The 27770-nt window shown below is 45.0% G+C and overlaps 1 protein-coding gene across 1 annotated transcript in view; it reads right to left on the bottom strand.

Moving 5' to 3' along the window:
• Positions 1 to 27770, bottom strand: part of PTPRS (protein tyrosine phosphatase receptor type S) — a 291141-nt gene that overhangs the window by 148041 nt on the left and 115330 nt on the right. The window contains exon 5 of the mRNA XM_058163586.1: positions 21959 to 22147. Within this exon, the coding sequence (XP_058019569.1) occupies positions 21959 to 22147 (189 nt within the window). The remainder of the gene's footprint in view (positions 1 to 21958; positions 22148 to 27770) is intronic.

The raw sequence follows: 27770 nt of genomic DNA, 5'->3' as shown, positions 1-27770 counted from the left end.
ATTACAACCTTACAACGTCTTCCCATGGAGTGAACCAAGTCTTTGAGTTCTGCAGCTGTTCTAATGTGAACCCAAGATTGAATGATGGCTTCTATTCACTGGGTTTTATTGCTGGGTTGCTTCTGGCTTACACATTTCCTGAGTCGGCTCCATAGATTTTCAATTGGGTTAAGAAAGTTTGGGCTTTTCCCCAGGCCATTCCAGCAGTGGAATAGAATTATCTTGAAAGTCCAAAAAAAAGTGGTGTTTTATTAGCCATCAAACCTCAAAAATACACTTTTCCCAAAAGGTTTCCACAATTTTGGCCACTACTGTATACATATATACATACACAAACACACAGGAAATATATCTATAAATATATATTTCTATTTCCTGTAGACATATTTATATATAGGGTGATATTATACGTGTGCTGGGAAATAAGTCAGAATTCAGAGGGGAATAAAAAGGGAAGGAACAGAAAACAGAGGAAGATGCACAGAAGGCAGGAAAAGACATTTTCCAACAGCGACAAGGTAACACAGTTCTGGATTGGGAAAAGAAACAACAACAATAACAACAACAACAGACCACGCAACTACATGGAACAATTACTGGCTATAATCGAGAGGAAAAATACAGATTGTTTTTATTTTATTTTATTTTTAAGGAAAAGGGCGCTTGGACTCTCCAGCACAAAGCAAGGGGATCTTACCTCGGATTGGTGTACCTTCTGTAAGAAAAAAGAAACACAAAACAAACAAACAAACAAAAAAAAAAGAACAACAAACACAGAAGTGAAAAGCCAAGTGGGGGAAAAAACCGGATATTTTTTTTTCTTTCAGGACTAGCCAGTGGGAGGAAGGAAGGCATCCAGGAGAAAATGGGTGAGTGAGTTTCTAAGGCTGCTTCTCCGGGGCACGGTTTGGGGTGGGTGGGATGGGACACTTAGAGGTAGTCCTCGACTTACGACCGTCCATTCAAAGTTACCCCAGCCCTAAAAAAAAAAGGCGACTTGCAACTGGTCCTCGTGCTTACGACCGTCGCTGCATCTCCACAGTCACCCGATCAAAATTTGGGCGCCCGACAAACTGGCGTGTATTTATGTCAGTGGTCACATCCTGGGGTCACGTGATTCACCATTTGCGACCGTCCTAGCCAGATTCCCACGAGCAACGTCAAGGAGGGGAAGGGGGAAGCTGGATTCGCTTAACGGCCGTGGGATTCACTTTACGGCGGCAGCGGTTCGCTTAACAACCCGTGGCAAGAAAGGTCGTTAAGAGTCAGATGCCGGTTCCTTAATAACCCGCCTTGCTGAACGACGGGAATTCCGGTCTCTGTTGTGGCCGTACGTCGAGGATTACCTGCAATTCAGTTTTTGGTACCTAAGGGGGAATGAGGATAGGGGGAGGGGCTGCTATCATTGGAGTAAAATCTCCGAGTTTTAGAGAACAAAAATTAATAATTTTGCCTCTTCCTTACCTACCCTGGCTGTTGTAACAATAACAATAATAATAATAATTATTATTATTATTCAGATAAGATTTAAGTTCAAGGCCTATTTCGATCCAGATCTTGACTCAGGCTCATGAGGACTACAAACTTAGTGGATCCGTTTTGCAAAAATAAAAAAATAAAAAAAATAAAAATAGCTTTCACTTCTGCAAGTGGGCAGGGGGAAAATTAGGAGATTTTGAGGACCAGAAGGAGAATATAATTTCCATTTTTATTTTTATTTTTTTGTTACCCAGGAAACCTGCAGAAAAAACCTTGGCGATTAGCAGAACTCAGAAGGCAGTTTGTCCTCGGTGTTACTAAGAGACCCCCGTTGGGGGAGAGGGGAGGGGGGGAAAGAGAATCTGACTTATTTTAAAAACCTGAGACTGAGTAGCATTGCCTAGCCCAGGGGTCTCCAACCTTGGCAACTTTAAGACTTGTGGACTTCAACTCCCAGAAGTCCACAAGTCTTAAAGTTGCCAAGGTTGGAGACCCCTGGCCTAGCTTGTAAAATGCCATAAATGCAGTTTCTTGGCAAAGGGAGGCCCTCTGCACATGACCAGAAGCTCTTAATTTTTTTCCCTCCTCTAGCGTGAGCCAGAGTGCAATTATACCTGGTTCAGCCTTCCACTCACTCTGTGGCCAATAAATTTTGTTAGCCTGGGAAACATCACCTTTGTCTTTTCCCCCACTGGCTTTCCAAGGTTTATTTCTCAGTTAAGAAGTATATTTTGTAAAATTCTCAAAAAGGGGTTGTTGTTTTTTTACCCCAATCCTGAAAATAAAGCAAAGGATTTCATGGATTATTTTTCTGGATCCTGGTTTCCTGGGCATCACAGAATCTGTCTAATTCTTGGTGGCCCATGCAAATATTTTTAAATGTCCCCAGTGGTGTAACTTGCCAAAACTTATGAATAATATCTGCAGGACAAGCAAGGATAACACCATTTTTTTCCCTCCAGCCTTTTGTCCTCCTGCAGACACATCAACTATTCATTTTTTGCTTTTTCATTTCCTCCTTCATTCTTTTTCTTTTCTTTTTCTTTTCTTTTCTTTCTCCCTCCTTCCATGTTACCCCAAATGCACCATTTTCAGGATCTGGGATTAAAAACGACCTGATTATTATTTCTGATTAGTTAACATCCGTGGAGTGGGAAAGGGGGGGGTTGGGTTAGGGTGGTTAAAGCTGGTTAAGGATCTAGTTAGATTTAGTTACTAATTAAGGAAGAGGTTAAACACATTATCTAAAGGAAGAGTTAGCATCTAGTTAAAACTACTGGTTAAGGTTAATCAAAGCAGAGCTTGTTAGCTTGTGAGAGGAAGGAGAATAGGCAAGGAGGAGGGGAAGGAATAATGTTAATTTGGACTAGCTACTGTGAAGGAGCAGCTGGGGAGTTTTAAAGAGCAAGGAAACAAGAGAGGGAGAAAGTAGATTTATGGGGAGAAACAGGATATCCTCAAACAGAGAAAGAAAGAAAGAAAGAAAGAAAGAAAGAAAGAAAGAAAGAGAAAGAAAGAAAGAAAGAAAAAAGGAAGGAAGGAAAAAAAGGAAGGGAAGAAAGGAGAGGGAGGATGGTAGGGAAGGAGGGAAAGAAGGAAAGAGGGAGGCAGGAAGTAAGTGGAAAGAAAGAGGGAGCATGGGCGGAAGGAACAAAACTAAGGGAGTGAGGAGGGAAGGAAGAAAGGAAAGAAGGAAGGAAAAGGAAGGAAGGCAGAAAAAAGGGAAATAAAGGAAGGAAGGAAAGGAGAGGGAGGATGGGAGGGAAGGAGGGGAAGAAGGAAAAAAGGAAAGGAAAGAGGGAGGCAGGAAGTAAGTAAGTGGAAAGAAGGAGGGAGCGTGGGCGGAAGGAAGGAAACTAAGGGAGTGAGGAGGGAAGGAAGGAAGGAAAGAAGGAAGGAAGGAAAAGGAAGGCAGGAAGAAAAAAGGGAAATGAAGGAAGGAAAGGAGAAGGAGGATGGGAGGGAAGGAGGGGAAGAAGGAAAAAAGAAAAGGAAAGAGGGAGGCAGGGAGGGAAGTGGAAGGAAGGAGGAAGGGTGGGACAAAGGGAGAAAGGAAACTAAGAGGGAGTGAGGAAGGAAAAGGAAGGAGGGAGGGAGGAGAGAAAGAGAAAGAAAGAAAGAAAGAAAGAAAGAAAGAAAGAAAGAAAGAAAGAAAGAAAGAAAGAAAGAAAGAAAGAAAGAAAGAAAGAAATCCTGAATTGAAAAAAATATCTGCCATCTGTGACTCAAATGCGGAATGGTTGAGCAAAACGGTAAGGGTTGACCCGAGTGAGGAGGAACGGATGGATGCGAGCTGTTCCGAGACAAGCTGCCTTTCGCAATTGACGGATGGGGATTTTTGTCAATGCCCGGTGCTGGTTCCACAGATGCTCCAGATGTTTTGGGATCCAAAGGGCGCCTGTCACTCTCCCGACTGTCTTTGTTTTGTTAATATATTAATTAAGCTACCTCCACGAGGGCAACCAGGAGGGGAGGGGATGAGACCAGGAGAAAAAGGGCACAGATGGCAGATTTTTTCTTTTCCCGTTGGAGTTTCATATCGAAAGAAGCTCAAAAAAGGTTTGGGTTGTTGTTTTTTCCCAAAGTGGAGTGAGAAAAAAGCCGATATAAAACCCTGATTATTTCCTCAAATGCTCGGCCGAAAATGTCCAGCGCATATTTCTGAAGCAAGAGATAAAAGGCAGGGCTGAAACAGACCGGATCTTGGCCCAGATCAAAAATAAAGTGACTTAATATTCTCTTTTCCTTTAACTACTTTGGTTAGTGCCATTGTAACTTTGAACAGTCACTAAATGAACTGTTGTAAGTCGAGGACTATCTGTATCTGTAATCTCTTCCCCAAGTTCTCCCCAAAGGGCCGGGGTGTGGCTCAGGCTGTAAGAAGCCTGTTATTAAACACAGCTGCCTGCAATTACTGCAGTTTCTAGTCCCACCAGGCCCAAGGTTGACTCAGCCTTCCATCCTTTATAAGGTAGGTAAAATGAGGACCCAGATTGTTGGGGGGGCAATAAGTTGACTTTGTATATAAATATACAAATGGATGAAGACTATTGCCTTACACAATGTAAGCCGCCCTGAGTCTTCGGAGAAGGGCGGGATATAAATGTAAAAAAAAAATTAAAAAAAAATTTCTTCCGGATTTCTCCCCCCCCCCATTTCCTTATCTTGGCTGGGGGCCCCTCCAGATAATAACCAAGCCTGACCCTGCTTAGCTTCCAAACTCAGATAAGATCTTCCAGGTGCTAGCAACCTTCCCATTACTTTGCAATGTGAAACCAGAAACTCAAAGGCCCCCGCCACCCCAAATTCCTCTCCTAACTTTAGGCCTTTTTGCTGTCGCGTGCCAGAAGGAGGGGGCGGCGGGGGGCGTCTGCGTGCATGCCCACCACCCATAACTCTATGTATCCCGCCCCCGCGCATGGGCTCACAACCCCTCCCCCGCTCCTAGCACGCAATGGCCCAGTAGGCCCGTTTTTCTCGCTCACCTGGCTCCAGAGCCTCTCTAGGAGTCTGGGGAGGGGGCAAAAACAGTCTTCCCCACCTACCTGGAGGTCCTCCGGATGCCAAAAATGGCCCGTTTGCCGACTTCCGGTGGGACTGGAAGTTGGCAAATGGGCTGTTTTCGGCCTCTGGAGGATCTCTGGGGTGGGGAAGGTCAGTTTTGCCCCCCCTCCCCAGACTCCTAGAGAGACTCTGGAGCCAGGTGAGTGAGAAAAACAGGCTTCCCCCTACCCCGAGGCCCTCCGGAGGCAGGAAACAGCCTGTTTCCCTACTTCTGGTGGGCCCAGAAGGCCTGAAGAACAGGTGGCTGGTGCGCACCGGAGCTGAGCTCACGTGCCCACTGATATGGCTACGTGCGCCACCTGTGGCACGCATGCCATAGGTTCTCCATCACCGCTGTAGGCTTTGTTTGCAAGGGATGCTGGGACTCGAACCCTATCTACAAAGCCAACATCGAAATCCCCATCCCTTCTGGCAGCAATGAGAGGAGGAAGGGGAGATGGAGGCTTAAGGCCCTCTGCTCATGCTCAGAGACACAGTCCTCCCTGCCTGGGACTAAAGGCCACCCTGAAATTACAGATTGAGGAGCTGAAAACCCACACATGAAGCTCTCGATGGGGAGGAAAAATGCGGAAGAGATCCTTAAAGTACATCGCTGAGCTGAGCGGAGGCTGCATCTCCATGGCAACCCAGGGAAGACGGTCCATAGCATCTGCTGATGGATTTCCCTCCGGGAAACCGGAGTTGGATCGCTTTTCCTGTGGGTCCCTCTCCAAGTCACCTCCCTGGGGTACCTCCTGCAGAAGCACTGGCTCCCAAGTAGAGCAGTTGCTCCAAAAAAATAAAAAAATCCCGGTGCATTAAAAACATTAGAATATTTCATGGAGTTTTTATTGAAATGCAGGCATCCTAGTGCCGAAAACTTGCAATGTTCTATTGTGGGATTGCTTCAAGAAGTCGCTGGTCCTTAAATTAAGGAAAGGCTCCCAGGGATTGAAAATCCCTAAAGCAGGAAAACAAGGGGGAGGGGGCGGGGAGAAAAAAACCCAGGGAATTTCTCCCCCACTCTGTGGGAATTTTGCAAGGTCTTTTCCTGACCATCATTTATGCTTCTACTTTGTTCTCTCACTGGTTGTGAAGGATTAAGTAGGGGATGAGCAAAATATTACCCACTAGCTGAATACCTGTGCTCTGTTACTACTTCCTCTTCTCTCCCTCAGGCTGGCCCCACAGAAGCCTCTCCACTCCTCTCCCCTTCTCTCCCTCAGGCTATCCCCATAGATCCTCTCCTTTCCCCTTCTCTTCCTCAGTCTGGCCCCATAGATCCTCTTTCTCCCCTTGTCTCCCTCAGGCTGGCCCCATAGGTCCTCTCCTTTCCCTCAGGCTGGCCCCATAGATCCTCTCCTCTCCCCTTATCTCCCTCAGGCTTGGCTCCATAGATCCTCTCGTCTCCCCTTCTCTCCCTCAGGCTTGGCCCCACAGAAGCCTTCCTCTCCCCTTGTCTCCCTCAGGATTGGCCCCATAGATCATCCCCTCTCCCCTTGTCTCCCTCAGGCTGGCCCCACAGAAGCCTCTCCTCTCCCCTTATCTCCCTCAGGCTTGCCCCATAGATCCTCTCCTGTCCCCTTCTCTCCCTCACGCTTGGCCCCACAGAAGCCTCCCTCTCCCTTTCTCTCCCTCAGGCTTGGCCCCATAGATCCTCTTTCTCCCCTTGTCTCCCTCAGTCTGGCCCCATAGATCCTCTTTCTCCCCTTGTCTCCCTCAGGTTGGCCCCATAGATCCTCTCCTCTCCCCTTGTCTCCCTCAGGCTGGCCCCACAGAAGCCTCTCCTCTCCCCTTATCTCCCTCAGGCTTGCCCCATAGATCCTCTCCTCTCCCCTTCTCTCCCTCAGGCTTGGCCCCATGGATCATCCCCTTTCCCCTTGTCTCCCTCAGGCTTGGCCCCATAGATCATCCCCTCTCCCCTTCTCTCCCTCACGCTTGGCCCCACAGAAGCCTTCCTCTCCCTTTCTCTCCCTCAGGCTTGGCCCCATAGATCATCCCCTCTCCCCTTGTCTCCCTCAGGCTAGCCCCACAGAAGCCTCTCCTTTCCCCTTCTCTCCCTCAGGCTGGCCCCATAGATCCTCTCCTATCCCCCTTCTCTCCCTCAGGCTGGCCCCACAGAAGCCTCTCCTCTCCCCTTATCTCCCTCAGGCTTGGCCCCATGGATCATCCCCTCTCCACTTGTCTCCCTCAGGCTGGCCCCACAGAAGCCTCTCCTGTCCCCTTATCTCCCTCAGGCTTGCCCCATAGATCCTCTCCTCTCCCCTTCTCTCCCTCAGGCTTGCCCCATAGATCCTCTCCTGTCCCCTTCTCTCCCTCAGGCTGGCCCCATAGATCCTCTTTCTTCCCTTAGTCTCCCTCAGGCTGGCCCCATAGGTCCTCTCCTTTCCCTCAGGCTGGCCCCATAGATCCTCTCCTCTCCCTTTGTCTCCCTCAGGCTGGCCCCACAGAAGCCTCTCCTCTCCCTTATCTCCCTCAGGCTTGCCCCATAGATCCTCTCCTCCTCTCCTTCTCTCCTCAGGCTTGGCCCCATGGATCATCCCTCTCCCTTGTCTCCTCAGGCTTGGCCCCATAGATCATCCTCTCCCTTCTCTCCTCACGCTTGGCCCCAGAAGCCTTCCTCTCCCCTTCTCTCCCTCAGGCTTGCCCCATAGATCCTCTCCTGTCCCCTTCTCTCCCTCAGGCTGGCCCCACAGAAGCCTCTCCTCTCCCCTTATCTCCCTCAGGCTTGCCCCACAGAAGCCTCTCCTCTCCCCTTATCTCCCTCACGCTTGGCCCCCCAGCAGCCTTCCCCTCCCTTTCTCTCCCTCAGGCTTGGCCCCATAGATCATCCCCTCTCCCCTTCTCTCCCTCAGGCTGGCCCCACAGAAGCCTCTCCTCTCCCCTTATCTCCCTCAGGCTTGGCTCCATAGATCCTCTCCTCTCCCCTTCTCTCCCTCAGCCTTGCCCCATAGAAGCCTATCCCCTTCTCTCCCTCAGCCTTGCCCCACAGAAACATCTCCTATCCTCTCCCCCTCTCTCCCTCAGCCTTGCCCCACAGAAGCCTCCCCTATCCTCTCCCTTTCTCTCCAGAGTTATTTTCAAGTTGGGAGGGGGAGTAGAACGTCTGTCTAATTAGCATCAGAGCGTTTTAATCATAATATAGGAAATACTAATGGCTCTGATGGTCATTTCGAAAAATCCTTTCTTAGTGAGCACCTAGAAGCTAAGAGAAAGATACGTGGCAAATTTCAAGTTTGTAGGCTTTACAGTTCTGGAGATTTCGTGATTAATGCGGGAGCGGTTTTCACTTTTATATATATTTAGATTTAAAATGTCCCGTTTTGCATTTAAAATATATATAGATGCCTCCAAAAAACGAGCACGAGAAATATTTTGCAGTACATTCAAGGCTCTGTTAAAAAAAAAAATTAAAATGTGGGAAAAACTTGATCCGGGCAAGCCCTTTTCACACCCTTCTCCTGCAAACCAAAAAACACGATATTTTCCAAAAAAAAATAAATCCTTAACGTGTTTCTCTTCGATGTGAAACTCCAAACCTCGATTCCGTTTGCGGAGGCAAAGTAGAAAGAAGATAAAAAGAGGCGATTATAGGGACCAGGCTGTGGAATTATCTGGGGAATTCCAGGTCAAAGGCTCTGCATTTTGTATTTATTCCTACCCCCCCCCACTCAACAACAAAAAAAACCTGGCAGGATTCTAGCCAAAGTGAGAAAATTTGTGGAAATGCAGATAGAAGTTCCAAGGTTCGGTGAAAAGGATGGATACAATTCGGGATGCTTATTTATTTATCTTTTGCAGCCTGCAATACCCCATTTTTGAGTTAGTTCAACCGGGTAAGATAATCCTACAGAAAATAAGGCGTTAGTAATGGGAAAGGCATGCCTTTAAAAAGGGTGGGGGGGAAATGCTATTGAGACAGAATTAGTTTTAAGAGGTGGAAAGATACAGGACAGGGAAGATCTGGGCAGCAGCCGTTTTAGAGTTAATTTTTTTTTTTACTTCTAAAAAGGATCGATTGATTTAAACAGAAACCTCACTTACCAAAGGTATCTGAAGGTAACAAAATGAAAAAGGAAACAGAAAAAACAAAATACAAAGGAGACGGTTGTTACAAGCCAGTTACTTGAAAAGGAAACAACAACAACAACAACAACAACAAAAAAACCTGGCAGGATTCTAGCCAAAGTGAGAAAATTTGTGGAAATGCAGATAGAAGTTCCAAGGTTCGGTGAAAAGGATGGATACAATTCGGGATGCTTATTTATTTATCTTTTGCAGCCTGCAATACCCCATTTTTGAGTTAGTTCAACCGGGTAAGATAATCCTACAGAAAATAAGGCGTTAGTAATGGGAAAGGCATGCCTTTAAAAAGGGGGGGGGGGAAATGCTATTGAGACAGAATTAGTTTTAAGAGGTGGAAAGATACAGGACAGGGAAGATCTGGGCAGCAGCCGTTTTAGAGTTAATTTTTTTTTTTACTTCTAAAAAGGATCGATTGATTTAAACAGAAACCTCACTTACCAAAGGTATCTGAAGGTAACAAAATGAAAAAGGAAACAGAAAAAACAAAATACAAAGGAGACGGTTGTTACAAGCCAGTTACTTGAAAAGGAAACAACAACAACAACAACAACAACAACAAAAAAGTACATAAAATACATACTACAGAATATACGTAGAAACACAGATTGTATCATAACAGTTTAGGCCAACGTGGTTAGGGGGAGAAAACTTTCCAAGGCACAGTTACACTTTGAGAAAAAAATAAAATAAAATTCGGAATTCAAAACTAGACCTTCCTAAGGGGCGCCCTGAACAGTTGCTCCGAGTTCGAAATAGGCTGTTCTACCCATTGGGGCTGAATTTGAACTCCCGACCCTGCCAGCAAGGCTGAAGTGAGCCATTCGCGGCTCGAGATTTATTTCAAACTGTTTGGCTTTAAAGTAAAAGCAAATTCAAAATGGTACGACGCCCTCTTTTCCTTCAATAGGGTGGGGGGGGAGAGAAAAACCCTCCCTCCTAGAAGAATGTAATATTTGGGAGGGGGGAATATTAAGAGGCAGAACATTATATTTTCCTGAAAGAAAGAAAAAAAATGGAGAAACATGTTTTTAGAGGCAGAAAGCAGACTCAGTCTTTCTTAATAACCCCAGCAGATATTTTGTGCCCATTAAGAATGATTTTTGGGCCAGCCTGTTCACAAAATAAAAGAACTTCACCTCCAAGGATGGGATTAAAATTTACATTCTCCTTCGTCCCAAATTTTAAGAACGGGACACGAGCCTTTAGGGCAGGGGTGTCAAACTCAAGGCCCGGGGGGGGGGGGGCGGGATCCAGCCCCTGGGGTGCCTAGATCTGCCTGTGGGGCCGCCCTGAAAAACAGCAAAGGACCAGCAAAGGAGTTGAAGTCCACAAGTCTTAAAGTCACCAAGGTTGGAGACCCCTGCTCTAATAGCTTCCTGTCTCTTGTTCTCTTCTTCCTTATGGAGGATAAAAATCTTCAAAGCGACCGATCAAACAGGAGGGAGAAATCACCCCGTTCAGAAATGCAAACAGTCACAGAACCACATTGTTTTTTGGAAAGGCGTCTAGGAAAAGCTCCCAGTTCAGCTCCACTGAGCATGCATACGAGCTTCGGGTCTTTGTTGCACATGCAGGGGCCCGTGTGCGTATTGCATTTTGGGGGTTCAGGCGCGCGTGCACGCTTTGGGTACTCGGTCTGGAAAAGGTTAGCCATCCCTGGTCTAGGGTCTCCTACTTGGGCAGCGGATTGGACTAGAAGACCTCCAAGGCAGGGGTGAAATCCAGCAGGTTGTGACAGGTTCTGGAGAACCGGTAGCGGAAATTTTGAGTAGTTCGGAGAACCGGCAAACACCACCTCTGGCTGGCCCCAGGAGTGGGGTGGGAATGGGGATTTTGCAATCTTTCCCCTGGAGTGGGGTGGAAATGGAGATTTTGCAGTGTCCTTCCCCTGTCACACCCACCAAGCCACGCCACCCCCACAGAACCGGTAGTAAAAAAAAAATTGAATTTCACCACCGCTCCAAAGTCCGTTCCAGCTTGATTCTGATCTTTCCGGTTTTAGACTTGCCAGTTGGAATTGAATTTATTGATTTTATTTATTTATTTATTTTGTCAAAACAATATATGTAGGTATCATACAAAAAGATTATATAATATATAAACACATATATGGGTAACTATAAGGAGGTATAAGCATATATATATATGTATATTTATATATATATATATATATATATATATATATATATATATATATATATATATGTATGAAGAAGAAAAGAAAAAAACCAATAGGACAGGAACGGTAGGCACGTTTGTGCGCTTATGTACGCCCCTTATGGTCCTCTTAGGAATGGGGTGAGGTCAATAGTAGAAAGTTTTGGTTAAAGCTTTTAAGATTATGGGAAGAGACCACAGAGTCAGGTAAAGTATTCCAAGCACTGATGATTCTGTTACAGAAGTCATATTTTCTGCAATCTAGATTAAAGCGGTTGACATTAAGTTTAAATCTATTAGTTGCTCTAATATTATTGCAATTAAAGCTGAAGTAGTCTTTGACAGGAAGGACATTACAATAGATGATTCTGTGAGTTAAACTTAGGTCTTGTCGAAAGCGATGGAGTTCCAAGTTTTCTAAGCCTAGGATTTCAAGTCCGGTGGGATAAGGTATTTTGTTGTTTTCAGAGGAATGGAGAACTCTTCTTGTAAAATATTTCTGGACACGTTCAATTGTATTGATGTCAGAGATGTGGTGAGGGTTCCAAACAGGCGAATTTAGCACTGGGCAGACAGGGAAAGAATGGATCCGTTTGAAAAAGTGGAGCGATTTAGTTATATTGTGTTTTCTCCGAGAAATGGGGGGGTGGGGGGGGAAATAAAAATAAAACTTTCACACCCTTGCTGGACTCCCGGCGCAAAACGGCCTGAGTTCAAAATGCCGGAAGGTGAAGTTCGCCAACGTGGAGAAGAACAGCGTAGGAGACGAGAAAGAAATGATTCAGCTCCAGTCAACCTTCAGCGCAACCCACGGATTTTGTACCCGCGGGTTTTGTGCCAGGCGAGAAAGAGGACGCCAATTAGCCTCTCTGACACATTTCCAGAAAACCCCCCAGAGCCGAATTCTTCAAGGGGGTGGGGAGGGATGGCGGGCGGCTGCTTTTGAGGGAGGGGAGGTTCGAAATGGCTGCTCCGGAATCGGGCTTGATCAACCTGAAAGAACGGTTGCTGGAATTGGGTATGCCTCGTTTAACGAAAATAAGGACTAGGAGTGACATGGAAGCAGTCCTCCAATATTTGAGGGGCTGCCACAAAGAAGGAGGGGTTTTTTTTTGGTCAATCTGTTCTCCCAAGCACCTGAAGGCAGGAGAAGAAGCAATGGATGGAAACCTATCAAGGAGAGAGGCAACCTGAAATTAAGGAGAAAACACTGAGAACAATTAACCAGTGGAACGGCTTGCCTCCAGAGCTGGTGGGAGCTCCAACACTGAAGGTTTTTTTAAAAAAATATATGATTGGACCACCATTTGAGCAGGGGGCTGGACTAGAAGACCTCCAAGGTCCCTTCCCACTCTATTATTCTGTTATTCTTCTTAAAAGCCCTCCGTGATGGAGCACCCACAACTTCCGGAGGGAAGCCGTTCCACCAAATTAGCAGTCTTAACCTGTGGAACGACTTGCCACTAGAAGTTGGGGATGGCCAATACTGGAAGTTTTTAAGAAGAGATTGGACCGCCATTTGTCTGAACTGGTATAGGGCTTTCTGCCTAAGCAGGGGGTTGGACTAGAAGACCTCCAAGGTCCCTTCCAACTCTGTTATTCTATTCTATTCTATTCTATTCTATTCTATTCTATTCTATTCTATTCTATTCTATTCTATTCATTTCCTTATTCTCTATTCTATTCTATTCTATTCTATTCTATTCTATTCTATTCTATTCTTCTCTATTCTATTCATTTCCTTATTCTCTATTCTATTCTATTCTATTCTATTCTATTCTATTCTATTCTATTCTATTCTATTCTATTCATTTCCTTATTCTCTATTCCATTCATTTCCTTATTCTCTATTATATTCTATTCATTTCCTTACTCTCTATTCTATTCTATTCTATTCTATTCTATTCTATTCTATTCTATTCTATTCTATTCTATTCTATTCATTTCCTTATTCTCTATCCTGTTCTATCCTATCCTTATCCCTATTCTAGGCAACTTTAAGAGAGGTGGATTTCTACTCCCAGAATTCCCCAGCCGACATGTTGAGTGATTATTATGCTGATGTCATCACACAGTCTAACCCAATGTTTACACGGGCTTGTCATTTTTATCCACCTATCAAGTTCTTCCCAAGGACATGGGATAGGCAGGTATGAATGTTTGATGGTGTTACAGATATCCTTGCAGGATGTCAGCTGCTTGAGGCAAGCTGCCTTTCGCAATTGACTGACCGATGGTACTCAAGGGACGTTTAAGATATTTTGAAACTGCACCCAAGATGTCTATCATTATTGGTGCTATCTTTTCTCTTATTATTATGGCTGTTAAGTATTATGAGTAATGTACAATTCGATTCACAATCTAACACTGGTAGATCCTAACCAAGGACCTGTTAGGAATTGTCTATAAGTAGAATCTCAACTTACGACCTTAACTGAGCCCAAAATTTCTGTTGCTAAGCAAGACACTTGTGATGGGAATTTTGCCCCAATTCACGACCTTACGACCTTTCTTGCCACAGTTGTTAAGCAAAGTGAGTCACACGGTTAAGTGAATTTGGCTTCCCACTCGACTTTGCTCGTCAGGTCGCCAAACGAGATCACGTGACCTTGGGACACTGCAACCGTCATAAATACGAGCCAGTTGCCTGGGGGAGGCTACAACGGTTGTAAGCGTGAAAATCGGTCCTCAGTCACTAAACAAATTGTTGCAGGTCAAGGGCCACCACAAAGCTTGTCGCGGAGCTGTTCAAATACAACCTTCAGTTTCTTTTTTTAAAACACACCTGCACCAGGTGGTTTTCAGCAGGTTCTGACCAGTCCTGGAGAACCAGTAGTGGAAATTTTGAGTCGTTCAGAGAACCGGTAGTAAAAATTCTGACCGGCCCCACCCCCATCTATTCTCTGCCTCCCGAGTCCCAGCTGATCGGGAGGAAATGGGGATTTTGCAGTATCCTTCTCCTGGATTTGGGAGGGAATGGAGACTTTATAGTATCCTTCCCCTGAAGTGGGGAGGGAATGGAGATTTTACAATATCCTTCCCCTGCCACGCCTACCAAACCCACAGAACCGGTAGTAAAAAATTTTTTGAAACCCACCACTGACCTGCACTCTTAACCAACCTCCATCTGAAGTTTTTAATCCAGGGGTCTCCAACCATGGCAACTTTAAGACTTGAACTCCCAGAATTCAAAACTCAGCATGGTTGGCTGAGGAATTCTGGGAGTTGAAGTCCAGAAGTCTTAAATTTGCCACGTTCGGAGGCCTTACTCCTGAGTCGACCCTTGTTCCTTAGCTGTTCCCTTCTCCTGGCAGCTCTACGCATGCGCACACTGGGAACAGGCTCCAGCTGTTCTTCTGCCCCACTGATGTCCGACTCCAAAGGTAGCTGACAACTGTCAAGATGGCCCTGGCGGCCTCTCTGCCTCCGATGTAGAGCCCTCATCAAAGCCTTCCCCAGACTTCAGGACTGGCCCATGTTCCTCCCCAATCTCCTCATTGTCCGAGTCTGCCACCAGCTTTGCTGGCTGCTGACGGGCCACATCAGCAGGTGCCTCTCTGTTTGGATTCACTGTAGCGGCTGCTTCTTCTCCTTCTCCTCTTCTTCGCCCCCCTCTCCCTCTTCTTTCTTACTGTGCACATCAGCATGAAGTCACAGCTGCTGCCAGTTCTTTAGCTGGTTGGTGCTGCCCTTTGTTCGCACTGCATTCTTCCCAAGTACCTGTTGTGCCTCGTCCGCTTTCCCCGCAGCCGGGGCCTTCTTATCTGCTTCCGAACGCTGAGGAATGTCCTAGCATGCCTCCAGCCCCCAGCCCTGGCTCCATGCCCAGGCAAACGGAGCAACTAGACCCCTCCCCCTCCCCCACAGCATGTGAGCCTGAGGAAGGTCAATTACCAACAGCTGCAGACTGGAGTGACCCTCGCTTCAGGAGAATTGATAGGCGGCGTCAACAGAAGGAAGGGAGGGGCAGGCCTGGATAAGTGCTGAGTCATGGAGCCACACCCCATGGCCTATACAAAGGATCTGCTTTCTGGCATTCTCTGAGTCAGGCAAAGTCTACCTTATCTTGCTGAAATCACTTTCTGGTCTCCTGCCTGCCTTGAGAACTTTGCTAGGACTTTGGCAGAGCTGCAGAGGCACGCCTGATTCGGATTTCCCTGACCCGGCCATCAGCGGAGGAGTGGGACACGACAGTACCGAGGATGGCGTAATAGTGTATTGGCGGGGTCTGTGTGCGGATCCAAGCCGCCTGGCCTTTTGTAATAGGCAGATGGGAATTCTGTCAACGTGCAGGTTTTCAAAGCGCCATCGGAGATTTTCTGGTACGGCACCCAGTGTGCCGATAACCAGTTGGATCACCACATCTGGTTGATGACATAATTTTCAATTTCAGTGCAGAGATCGCGATCCTTTACGATCTTCTGCAGTTCTTTGTCTTCTATTTTTAACAGTCCCCGGCATTGCCACATCAATGTATGTTTATCTGCACTGTAGTTCTCTGTGTAGAGTTAAAGAAGACTGATTGCTTGCCTGGCTTTGCTTAGCACGTGTATGTACATATACTGTAGATAACTTGTAGATAAACCACTGTTTGTAAGACAAACCTCATCCTGTATTTTGCTCCTGGGCGGTCTCAAAATAGTAGTCACTCCGTAAACACTTTGCCAGATCTACTCCTCTTCCTCCTCCTCTCTTTCTCCTCTCTTTCTTCTCCTCCTTCTCCAGCAAGGTTAAGAGAAGGTTTCTCTTCCTTCCCAAGCGAGGTGTACTTTTCTCCCCATCACTTGAAGGAACAATAATCCTGAGATGGCTTTTATCCTGAGCGCACTATATACACCTGTAATCTCTTTTATCTTTACAACTTGTCAGATGGATTTCCTCCTTTCATTCCATCCATCCTTCCTTCCTTCCTTCCTTTCTTCCCTCCTTCCTTCCTTCTTCTTTCATTTCCTTGTATCCTTACTTCTTCCTCTTTCTTCATTTCCTTCCCTCCATTTCTCTCTCCTTCCTTCTTCCTATTTCTCCTTCCTTCTTCCTATTTCTCCTTCCTTCTTTCCTCTCCTTCTTCCTACTTCTCCTTCCTTCCTCTCTTTCTTCTTATTTGTCCTCTATTTGTCCTTCCTTCCTCCCTTCTCCCTATTTCTCCTTCCTTCCTTCTCCTTCCTATTTCTTTCTCCTTCCTTCCTCCTTTCTCTCCTCATTTGTCTTCTATTTCTCCTTCCTTCCTCCCTCCTTCCTGTTTTTCCTCCTCTATTTTTCCTTCCTTCCTTCTCCTTCCTATTTCTCTTTCTCCTTCCTTCGTTCCTTTGTTCCTTCCTCTCCTCCTCCTCATTTGTCCTCTATTTCTCCTTCCTTCTTCCTATTTTTCTTCCTCTATTTCTCCTTCCTTCCTTCCTTCCTTCCTTCCTTCCTTCCTGCCTGCCTGCCTGCCTGCCTGCCTGCCTGCCTGCCTTCCACTAATAGCTTCCCTTATAAATGGCATTCAATTCAGAATTCTAGGAATTTCAAGAAAACCTAGAAAACATTCTTATCCAGTCTCTGGAGACTATTAGCATCGGATTTGACAGCCCGACTCAACACAAATGAAGAGAATTTTGACGACACCTTTTTTTTTTTTACTTAGAAAGGGAAATGAAAGAAACAATAAACACAGCTTTGGAGTGACGCTTCAAAAAGTAGCAGCCATGCCTAGAAGTAAGTTTCAGGAACCAGGAGGGTGTAGAATCAAGGCAACACGGCACATCTATTTAAATTGAGCCCGGCTTCTATTTGAGCCGTCAATCCAGCTATGTTCTCAAACCAGGAGGACAAAGCCGCAAATGCAATTCCTTCGCGTCCCAATTGCAAAATTCTCTGGTCTTTGTTTTTTTTTTTTGTTTTGAAGGCCATCTCTCCCTGCAGACTTCACAACGGCCGCCTCTGCCAAACAGTTTTAATTTACTCAATCTTTTGCGTTTGATAGAAGGAAAAGGCTTTGCCTGACATGTACTCTCTTTCGGAGCCTGTTTGATCTGCAAACACGCGAACTGCTACCTACATCTCCCGATGGGGGGAAAGCCAATGTTATCCTTATTAATGGCATTAAAAGAAGATCAAGGAAGCTTCAGCGACGGACAAAAGAGCCATCCAAACGGAAACACGCACAGAAGCACCAAACGCCAGGCACTGTACACGGGGACACAAAACACACACACACATACACACACGGAAAGAGGTTGCCAGAGGGAAAGACGACACGTTGCCGAAGAAGGAACATCGAGCGGAAAGCAAGGGTAGAAATCAGCTGCCTTGGTTGATGGATGGAGGCAATGCTAAGACGACACAATCCACTGAATGTGAGCTGTGATGGTGGGATCCTTGATGCCCTCTGAGCTTGGCTGTTCGCTTGCAGGCGTTTCATTACCCGACTAGGGAACGTGATCAGCGTGAGGGAGTGTGGGGGCTTGCTCCCTGTGTGTATAATGCCCTGCTAGTATTCGTGGGAGTGTGGTGGTTGTGGCCTATCGGTCGTCAGCCGCCCCTCTACCAGCCGAATTGGAGGAGGAGGAGGAGGAGGAGGAGGAGGAGGCGGTGGGGTGGGAGTAAGGGTCAGTATTGGGGCAATCTGGGAGCTCCACGGGGGAAGAGGGAGTGGAGCTGGCAGAGAGAGAGAGAGAGAGAGAGAGACAGAGGCGTAGCCTGGGCCGTCCGTCAACCCTCAGATGGAGAGTCAACAGCCCCCGAGGTTCGGAGGCGGCTGATGAGGAAGAGGAGGAACAGCTGGGTCCAGTGCCTGGCATGCAGATTTGCAGAAGGCAGAGGAGAGGAGAGCAGTGGAAATCTATGGGCTGATCCTTGGGATGGAAGAGCAACCGCTCTCGCCTGAAATTCTCCCAGCCCTGGAAAGTCCATGCCGAAACACTGGGTGAAGAGCTGTTCTGTCCCCCCTCGCCTCCGTCCGAGCGATGGCTTAATTAGCCGGCACTATCAGTTCTGGCAGCAAAATAGCGAGCGTCTGCCAAGTGTCTCTGTTATCTCCCTCGACGCCGATGAGTCACCCAGGAACATACTTCAGCTCTTAGTTAAGCAGTTAATTTGCTTGCTACGAAGAGGCAAAGCAGCTCTTGCTGCCTTTATATCCTGTGGGGTGTGGCTCCATGACTCAGCACTTCCTAGGCCTGCCCCACCCCTGCTTCTGTTGTTCCCGCCTCTCCTGCCTACGAAACCTAGGGTCCAGCCAGGCCCGATTGCCATCAGCTGGGTCTGGAGGCATGGCCTGCACGGGGGAAGAGTCAGGGGACGGAGGCCTCGTTATCTCTTCCACCTGGCCTGCCTCTGGCTCCTGGAGCTGAGCCAGGGAAGCCGGTTCTCCTGAGGTAAGTCCTGACAGCCCTTCCCCCTCACTTTCCAAGTCACTTTCTGGCAGGAGGCCCGGCTCAGGGGGCGCAGACACAACAAGAGCACAAAAACCACTCAAAGGCTAAAGTGGCAATTTTGTTGGGGAACATTTGCCTTGTGGCGAGATGGGTGGTCAACACACTTAATAAATAGCCCTAATAATAATATCATTTGTTTGCTTTCTAAAAAACGCAACGGCAACTCCATCTTTACCGGGATTTTCTTCAGTTCTACAAGGGGTGGACATCACATTTCAGCTGCGAGACTGAGAAATTGTTCTTTATCTGATTCCGCATTCTAAGGATTTTGGGAACTGTAGTCTGGGAACAGTCAGGCCTGTCATTTCTAAAGTAGTGGCCAAAATTGTGGAAACCTTTTGGGAAAAGGGTATTTTTGAGGTTTGATGGCTAATAACACTTTTTTTTTTTGGACTTTCAAGATAATCCTATTCCACCGCTGGAACGGCCTGGGAATAGCCCAGACTTTCTTAACCCAACTGAAAATCTACGGAACCGACTAAAGAAACTTGTTAAGTCAGAAGCAACCCAGCAATAAAACCCAGTTAATGGAAGACATCATTCAATCTTGGTTTCACATCGTAACAGCTGCATGACTCAAAGACTTGGTTCACTCCATGGGAAGACGTTGTAAGGCCGCAATTCATGCTAAAGGTTACCCAAACTAACTATTAACTGACATGGTGATCATTTTCGTATATCTCGTTTTTTCTATGGGGATCATTTTTGTAGATCTCGTGTTTTTTTTATGTGTTTCACTTTTCTTCTTTATACCGTAACTGCTATTCTATTAGCAAATCCTTCATAAAAGCGATTGCATTACATTCTTAATTAAATTATCTTTCCATTGATATATAATTTTATGGTACTACTCCCCCCCCAAAAAAAGTGGTGTTATTAGCTAGTTTGGAAAATTACACTTTTCCCAAAAGGTTTCCACAATTTTGGCCGCTACTGTAAATCTTGAATGTGTTGGGACTGCAATTCCCACAATGCCTTGTTCTAATAAGGGGCCTCTGGTGGCTCAACAGGCTAATGCAGCCTGTTATTAACAGCAACTGCCTGCAATATTGCAGGTTCAAGTCCCACCAGGCCCAAGGTTGACTCAGCCTTCCATCCTTTATAAGATAGGTAAAATGAGGACCCAGATTGTTGGGGGGCAATAAAAGTTGACTTTGTATATAATATACAAATGGATGAAGACTATTGCTTAACACAGTGTAAGCCGCCCTGAGTCTTCGGAGAAGGGCGGGATATAAATTCAAATTAAAAAAAAAAAGACATGAGATTCTAGAAAAATTATTTTATACGCAGACTTGAGAGATTCTTGAAACCTTGCTCAAATGTCTTTTTTGTGCTTTGTTATCCTAAACCAGTGTTCCTCACCATTGGCCATTGGAAGACGTGTGGACTTCAATACCCAGAATTCCCCAGCCAGCAAAAGTGGCTAAATAGGACGGCCCAATAGGGTCAGGGCCTACCCCACCTGCAGGTCCCTACTACCGGTTCTCCCGCACCGATCCGAACCGGTTGAATCCCACCACTTGCTTCAAATAGTCAAGCTTGAGAAACACTGTTAAGAAAATCAAGGCAGGATATCTTGAGTTTCTTTCTGACCCTTCCATCTCGCTCCGGATAAAATAACCACGTCTCCAGGATCTCAAATTCTTATTTTCCCACAAAAGCAAGCCCAGTTCCTAAAGCAACCCCTTAAGTGGGACTTGTCTGAAAGTTTTTTAACTTTGCAAAAATGCTAACGGAGCTCATATTCATCTCCGAAGTATATCTGGAGATGAAAATAACATGGCAGGCTGGTGCTTTGCTTCACAGCTTCTCCTTAATTAAAGGGCTGATAAGAAAACAGATAATAAAATTGAGGCAACCTCGCCGGTCAGAACGGTGAGGCCTGTTCTGCCGAAGGAAGGCCAGCAACTTTTGTTTACGAAATTTGGATTCACCATGACCGTTTCTCCTCCTTTTTATGCTGGAAGCCGATTTGAAATTAATTCGCCTTTTTTTTTTGCCCCCCTTATAGGAAGTCAAAGCTGATCTCATTGTCAGTAAAAAAAAAGATAAACAAGGACATTTAAATAGAGAGGACGAGAAGGGGACAAAGCAGCCTGGACATTTGTCATGATTAATATTTGATATTCAGGGACAATCAGTTTGAATTCTGCCCCTCCCCCAAATTGTGGCACCTACTTTGCCGTAATCTCGAAGGAAATGCCAACAATCGCCAAAAAGGGGTTTAATCCCCGCAAGAAAAGCGAGTATGCGTCAGAAGGACGATGCTTCGAGAATGATCCATCTACATCCACACGTAATAAATAATTACCTTATTTTTCGGAGTATAAGGCACACTTTTTCCCCCTTAAAAGAGGGTGAAAATTTGGGTGTGTCTTATATACCGAATGTAGCCCCGCCAACCCTTTGGCCCCCACCCTTTGGCCTCTGCCTCCGAGCAATTTACCTCCTTGCACCAAACAGCAAAGAAGCCCATTTCAGCTTCAGCACAGTCTGATTAGCACAAACAGCTGATTGTCGGGCCTCCCGACCCTCAGCTGTTTCAGGCTGCAGGGATTGCCATGGCCTATTGCCATGCGGGCCTCTGCTGTTTGCTGCAAAGAGGAAAATTGCTGGGAGGCAGGTTTCTGTTTTGTTTTTTTTGATGCAAATCAGGCTGTGCTACTGAAAATGAAACTAAAGCAGGCTGTTTGCAGGCAAATTGCTGGGAGGCATTTTTTTTTCTCGCTTTCCTCCCCAAAAAAGGTAGGTGCGTCTTATAGTCCGGAGCATTTTATACTCTGAAAAATACAGGTATGTGTAAAAAGAAAACAAAACCCAACACTTGCGATCATCTTGAAAATAACAGGAGTCATGTCTTTGAGAAAGTCAAGCCAAGATGCTTTCTGGACTTCATGCTGTCTGCTTGGAAACCATTTCTGGACTTTCTGCTTGAGGTGGGGAAAAAATGAAACTTTGATTTTGGTTTTTGCTCGTTAGATAGGGTTCTTGTTATAGAAATAGGTAGTAATGTAATGATTGTGCAAAAGTAAAAAGTTATTACCTTATTCTACTGTGCTAAAATGAGTCGGAGCTCTGTGCTTTTTTTTGTCATTTCCTTTTTACCCTACACATATTCTACTTCCCTTTTTCCTTCCTTCCTTTCCCATTATTTTCCTTTTTCCTTTGTATTTAGTACTTTGATAAACCAATACAAATTTGTCAGTCAAAAAAAGAGAACGTCAACCCACGAGAGGGAAAGAAAGAAAAGACAGGAAACGTCCCGTATACCTTACCGGATCTTAGTTGCTTGATTCGTCCATTGCTAGCACTGGGGTCAACAGGCAAGAAATCCTTAAACCAGGTGATCTCTGGATCTGGATTCCCGCTGGCCGCACATAGCATCGTAGCTGTCCGGGTACGTTCAACCACCTTCAGCTGAGGGCCCATGTCAATGACCGGGAATCCAGGAGGCAACTGGTCCTCTGTTAAAAGCCAGCAAAGAAGAGAATGGTTAGAATCCTTGGATGTATCAAAACAGAGAGTTTGTCTGGGATCAATCCCTGCTTATCTGATTGTTGTCTAGCAGAGAGGTAAATTACAGGTAGCCCTTGACTTACAACCATAATTCTGATCACAATTTCTCTTGATAAGAGGGATAGTTGCGAAGTGAGTTTTGCTCCATTTTATGAACTTTCATACCACAGTTGTTAAGGGAATCATTGCAGTCCTTAAATTAGTAACACAATCTGGCTTCTCCATTAACTTCGCTTGTCAGAAGATCGCAAAAGGGGATCATATGACCCCGGGACACTGCAGCCGTCATAAATATGAGTCAGTTTCCAAACTTGAATTTTGAACCCATGACCATGGGGATGCCGCAATGCTTGCAAGTGTGAAAAACGGTCATGTCCCGTTTTTCAATGCTGTTGTATCTTCGAACGGTCACTAAATGAACCGTTTGTAAGTCGAGAACTGCCTGGACTGAGAAGAAAACCACACCCCACTAACACTGGCAGGGCAAGCTACTGTCTATAAACACAGAGCAAATGCCCCGCACATACGACCAACCAAGCTCAGAGATCAACCTTGAATGTGATCTAGTCCTCGACTTATGACCACAATTGGGACTAGCATTACTGTTACTAAACAAAGCAGTTGTTAAATGAGTCACACCCTATTTTACGTTTTTGTGCCATGGTGGATAAGCAAATGACAACTGTTGTTAAGTGAATCATGCCATTGTTAACTTCCCCCCATTGACTTTGCTCATCGGAAGCTGGTTGGAAAAGCCGCAAATGAGGGTCACGTGACCCCAGGATGGTGTAACCATTGTTAACCATCATCTTCTTTTAACGACCCCATCATTTGGCGGCCGTCTCCAGGAGAGCCTTTCACCAGGTTCGCGTGGTTCGCCAGTTGTGCCCCTTCCTTGACCGGGATGCCCTATGCACAGTCACTCATGCTCTCGTGACATCTCGCCTGGATTATTGCAATGCTCTCTACATGGGGCTCCCCTTGAGATGCACCCGGAGGCTTCAGTTGGTCCAGAATGCGGCTGCGCGGGTGATAGAGGGAGTCTCATGTAGCTCCCATGTGACACCGCTCCTGCGCAGACTGCACTGGCTTCCTGTTGCCTTTCGGGTGCATTTCAAGGTTTTGGTTACCACCTTTAAAGCGCTCCATGGCTTGGGACCTGGGTACTTACGGGAGCGCCTGCTGTTACCTCATGCCTCCCACCGACCCGTATGCTCACACAGAGAGGGACTTCTCAGGGTGCCATCCGCCAGGCAGTGTCGGCTGGCGGCCCCCAGGGGAAGATCCTTCTCTGTGGGGGCCCCTACCCTTTGGAATGAACTTCCCCCTGGTTTACGCCAAAGATCTGACCTTCGGACCTTTCGCCGCGAACTGAAAACATATTTGTTTGTTTGCGCGGGGCTTTCTTAAATTTTCTAGATTTCGAATTTTAAATTTTATTTAAGTTTTAAACTGGGGTTTTTAGATTTTTAACTATTTTAATTTTTGGCCAAATTGTATAATAAGTTTTTTAATTTACTTTTAATTGTACATTGTTTCTTTTTACCTTGGCTGTACACTGCCCTGAGTCCTTTGGGAGAAGGGCGGTCTAGAAATCTAATAAAATAAATAAAATAAATAAATAAATAATCCTTTGCGGGGTGGAGTCTGGGCAATTGAATGGAGCTAGCAATGTGTTTTAATGCCCTGATGCCCTTCCTGTTGCCAATACGGAGTTATATTTAGCAGATATATATATATCCTCAGCACGTCCGGAGAGAGAAATATCTGCCTCTACCTAGGATCGAACTCACACCCTCCTGATTGTGAGGCGAGAGCTCCACCTCCGGGCCACCGCACCACTCGGTGAAACCATTGTCAATGTGCATCTGAATTGTGATCACATGACCATGGGGAGGTTGCACTGGTCGTGAGTCCAAGGATAGGTTGTAAGCAGTGGTGGGATTCAAATAATTTAACAACTGGTTCTCTGCCCTAATGGCCAGCTGGGTAGGCGTGGCTTGGTGGTCATGGGACCATGTGGGCGTGGCCAACTCAAAGTCACTCACGTTGAGGGGCACTTCACCTTAGCTGTTACAATGTAATAAGGGTTAACCAGAGAGGCAGTTTCTGTAAGCAGGGTGATAAAGATTAGGCTAGAAACAACACCAGAATGTTTCAGTTCCTTACAGGATTAGCCCTGTAAAGTGGAAAAAAACAAAATAAGATTTCTTCCAACAATTGGTTCTCCGAACTGCTTAGAAAGTTAACAACCGGTTCTCCCGAATAGGTGCGAACTGGATGAATCCCACCACTGGTTGTAAGTCATTCTTTCAGTGCTGTTGTGCCTTTGAATGGTCGCTAAACAAATGGTTGTATGTCAAGGACTACCAGTGTTAGTGTTATGCCTCAATAATATTATCTCAGGCGTGAAAGACTATATCTGCATGTAAGGATCCAATTAAACCAATTTATTACTAAACAGCTTATGCACAGTGATTTTTTTCAACCAGCATCTGCTTGATATTAGATAAGAGTCAAGAGAATTCAAGAGAGGTTGGATTTTATTTGTGGCTACGCAGGGATTCGAGGCTGAACCCTCTTTTAACGCCACCTCCAGGTTCTGCCATTCTTTTTTTTTACATTTTTCCTCTACTTAAAAAAAATAAATCAAATCTTTAGGGAGGCAAAGTTTTCACAACCACAGAGGTCACACAATTTTCTCAAAAGATCAGAATTGGTTTCGTGGTTGAAATTGAACGATGCAATTTCAAAAGAAAAATAGAAGAGATACATTACTGTGTTGGGGGAAAGATATAATGGGCGGAAGGTACAGGGAGTCCTCGACTTGCAACCATCAATTTAGTGACCGCTCAAAGTCACAAAATTGAAGTCACGAAAAGACTTCAGAGGATAATTAGAACTGCAGAAAAAATAATTGCTATCAACCTGCCTTCCATTGAGGACCTGTATACTGCACGAATCAAGAAGAGGGCCGTGAAAATATTTGCAGATCACTCGCATCCTGGACATAAACTGTTTCAACTCCTACCCTCAAAACGACGCTATAGAGCACTGCACACCAGAACAACTAGAACAACTAGACACAAGAACAGTTTTTTCCCGAAGGCCATCACTCTGCTAAACAAATAATTGCCTCAACACTGTCAGACTATTTACTGAATCTGCACTACTATTAATCTTCTCATCGTTCCCATCACCAATCTCTTTCCACTTATGACTGTATGACTATAACTTGTTGCTGGCAATCCTTATGATTTATATTGATATATTGACCATCAATTGTGTTGTAAATGTTGTATCTTGATGAACGTATCTTTTCTTTTATGTACACTGAGAGCATATGCACCAAGACAAATTCCTTGTGTGTCCAATCACACTTGGCCAATAAAATTCTATTCTATTCTATTCAATGGCATTGGAAAAAAAGGGATTTGTGACCGTTTTTCACACTTACAACCCGTTGCAGCATCCCCGTGGAGATGTTGTCATCTGCCATCTTGTATCTCCCAGTGACCTGTGCGTTCTCACAGAGAGGGACTCCTTAGGGTGCCGTCAGCCAAGCAATGTCGACTGGCGGCCCCCAGGGGAAGAGCCTTCTCTGTGGGGGCTCCCACCCTGTGGAATGAGCTTCCCCCTGGACTTCGACAAATACCTGACCTTCGGACCTTTCGCCGCGAACTTAAGACTTATTTGTTTCGTCTTGCTGGACTGGCTTGAATTTTAATTTCAATTTTTAGCTGATTTGATGGGATATTAATTTTTTATTAATTTTTAGTGTTACTTGTATTTTAATATTAGGCCAAATTTAATAAGTTTTTTAATGTTTGTTTTTAATATTTTAATGTATTGCTGTATTTTTATTTTGGCTGTAAACCGCCCTGAGTCCTTCGGGAGAAGGGCAGTATACAAATTAAAATATTATTATTATTATTATTATTATTATTATTATTATTATTATTATTATTATTATTATTATTATTATTATTATTATGTGATCAAAATTCGGATGCTTGGCAACTGACTCATAGTTACGACGGTGGCAGTGTCCCCGGGTCATGTGATCCCCTTTTGCAACCGTCTGACAAAGCAGAGTCAATGGGAAAGCTGGATTCACTTAACAACTGTGGCAAGAAAGGTCGTAAAATGGGACATTCACAACTGTCTCACTTAGTAACAGAAATTTTAGGTTCAATTGTAATTGTAAGTTGAGGACAACATGTATACACAAAAATCTAATCAACGAATTATCTATCTATCTATCCATCCATCCATCCATCTATCTATCTATCTATCTATCATCTTTCTATCTGTTTATCATTAATCATGTTAGTAAAGTTATGCTTAAAATCCTACAAGCTAGGCTCCAGAAGTATGTGGATCGAGAACTACCAGAAGTACAGGCAGGATCATGGAGAAAGCTAGGGAGTTCCAGAAAAACATCTACTTCTGCTTCATTGACTATGCTAAAGCCTTTGATTGGACTGCAAGGCAATCAAACCAATCAGTCCTAGAGGAGATCAACCCTGACTGCTCTTTAGAAGGCCAGTTCCTGATCCTGAAGATGAAACTCAAATACTTTGGCCACCTAATGAGAAGGAAGGACTCACTGGAGAAGAGCCTAATGCTGGGAAAGATTGAGGGCAAAAGAAGAAGGGGACGGCAGAGAAGGAGGTGGCTGGATGGAGTCACTGAAGCAGTCGGTGTGAGCTTCAATGGACTCCAGAGGATGGTAGAGGACAGGAAGGCCTGGACAAACGTGGTCCATAGGGTCGCGATGGGTCGGACATGACTTCGCAACTAACAACCACAATACATTAATCATGTATATCTCTCATCTACCAGTATCTATCTATCTATCTATCTATCTATCTATCTATCTATCTATCTATCTATCTATCTATCTATCTATCTATCTATCTACCTACCTACCAGCTACCTACCTATCATCTTTCAATCTGTTTATCATTAATCATATATATCTCTCATCTACCAGTATCTATCTATCTATCTATCTATCTATCTATCTATCTATCTATCTATCTATCTATCTATCTATCTATCTATCTATCTATCTATCTATCTATCTATCTTGATGAACGTATCTTTTCTTTTATGTACACTGAGAGCATATGCACCAAGACAAATTCCTTGTGTGTCCAATCACACTTGGCCAATAAAATTCTATTCTAAAAAATTCTATTCTATTCTATCTATCTATCTATCTATCTATCTATCTATCTATCTATCTATCTATCTATCTATCTATCTATCTATCTATCTATCTACCTACCTACCTGCCTACCACCTACCTATCATCTTTCAATCTGTTTATCATTAATCATATATATCTCATCTACCAATATCTATCTATCTATCTATCCATCTATCTATCTATCTTACCTACCTACCTACCTATCATCTTTCTATCTGTTTATCATTAATCATGTATATCTCTCATCTACCAATATCTATCTATCTATCTATCTATCTGTCTGTCTGTCTGTCTGTCTGTCTGTCTGTCTGTCTGTCTGTCTGTCTGTCTGTCTGTCTGTCTGTCTGTCTGTCTGT

Source organism: Ahaetulla prasina, chromosome 1 (genome assembly GCF_028640845.1).
Source record: "Ahaetulla prasina isolate Xishuangbanna chromosome 1, ASM2864084v1, whole genome shotgun sequence".
Taxonomy (NCBI): domain Eukaryota; kingdom Metazoa; phylum Chordata; class Lepidosauria; order Squamata; family Colubridae; genus Ahaetulla; species Ahaetulla prasina.
Note: the sequence above shows the minus strand (reverse complement) of the source record. Positions and strands in the feature narration are given on the sequence as shown.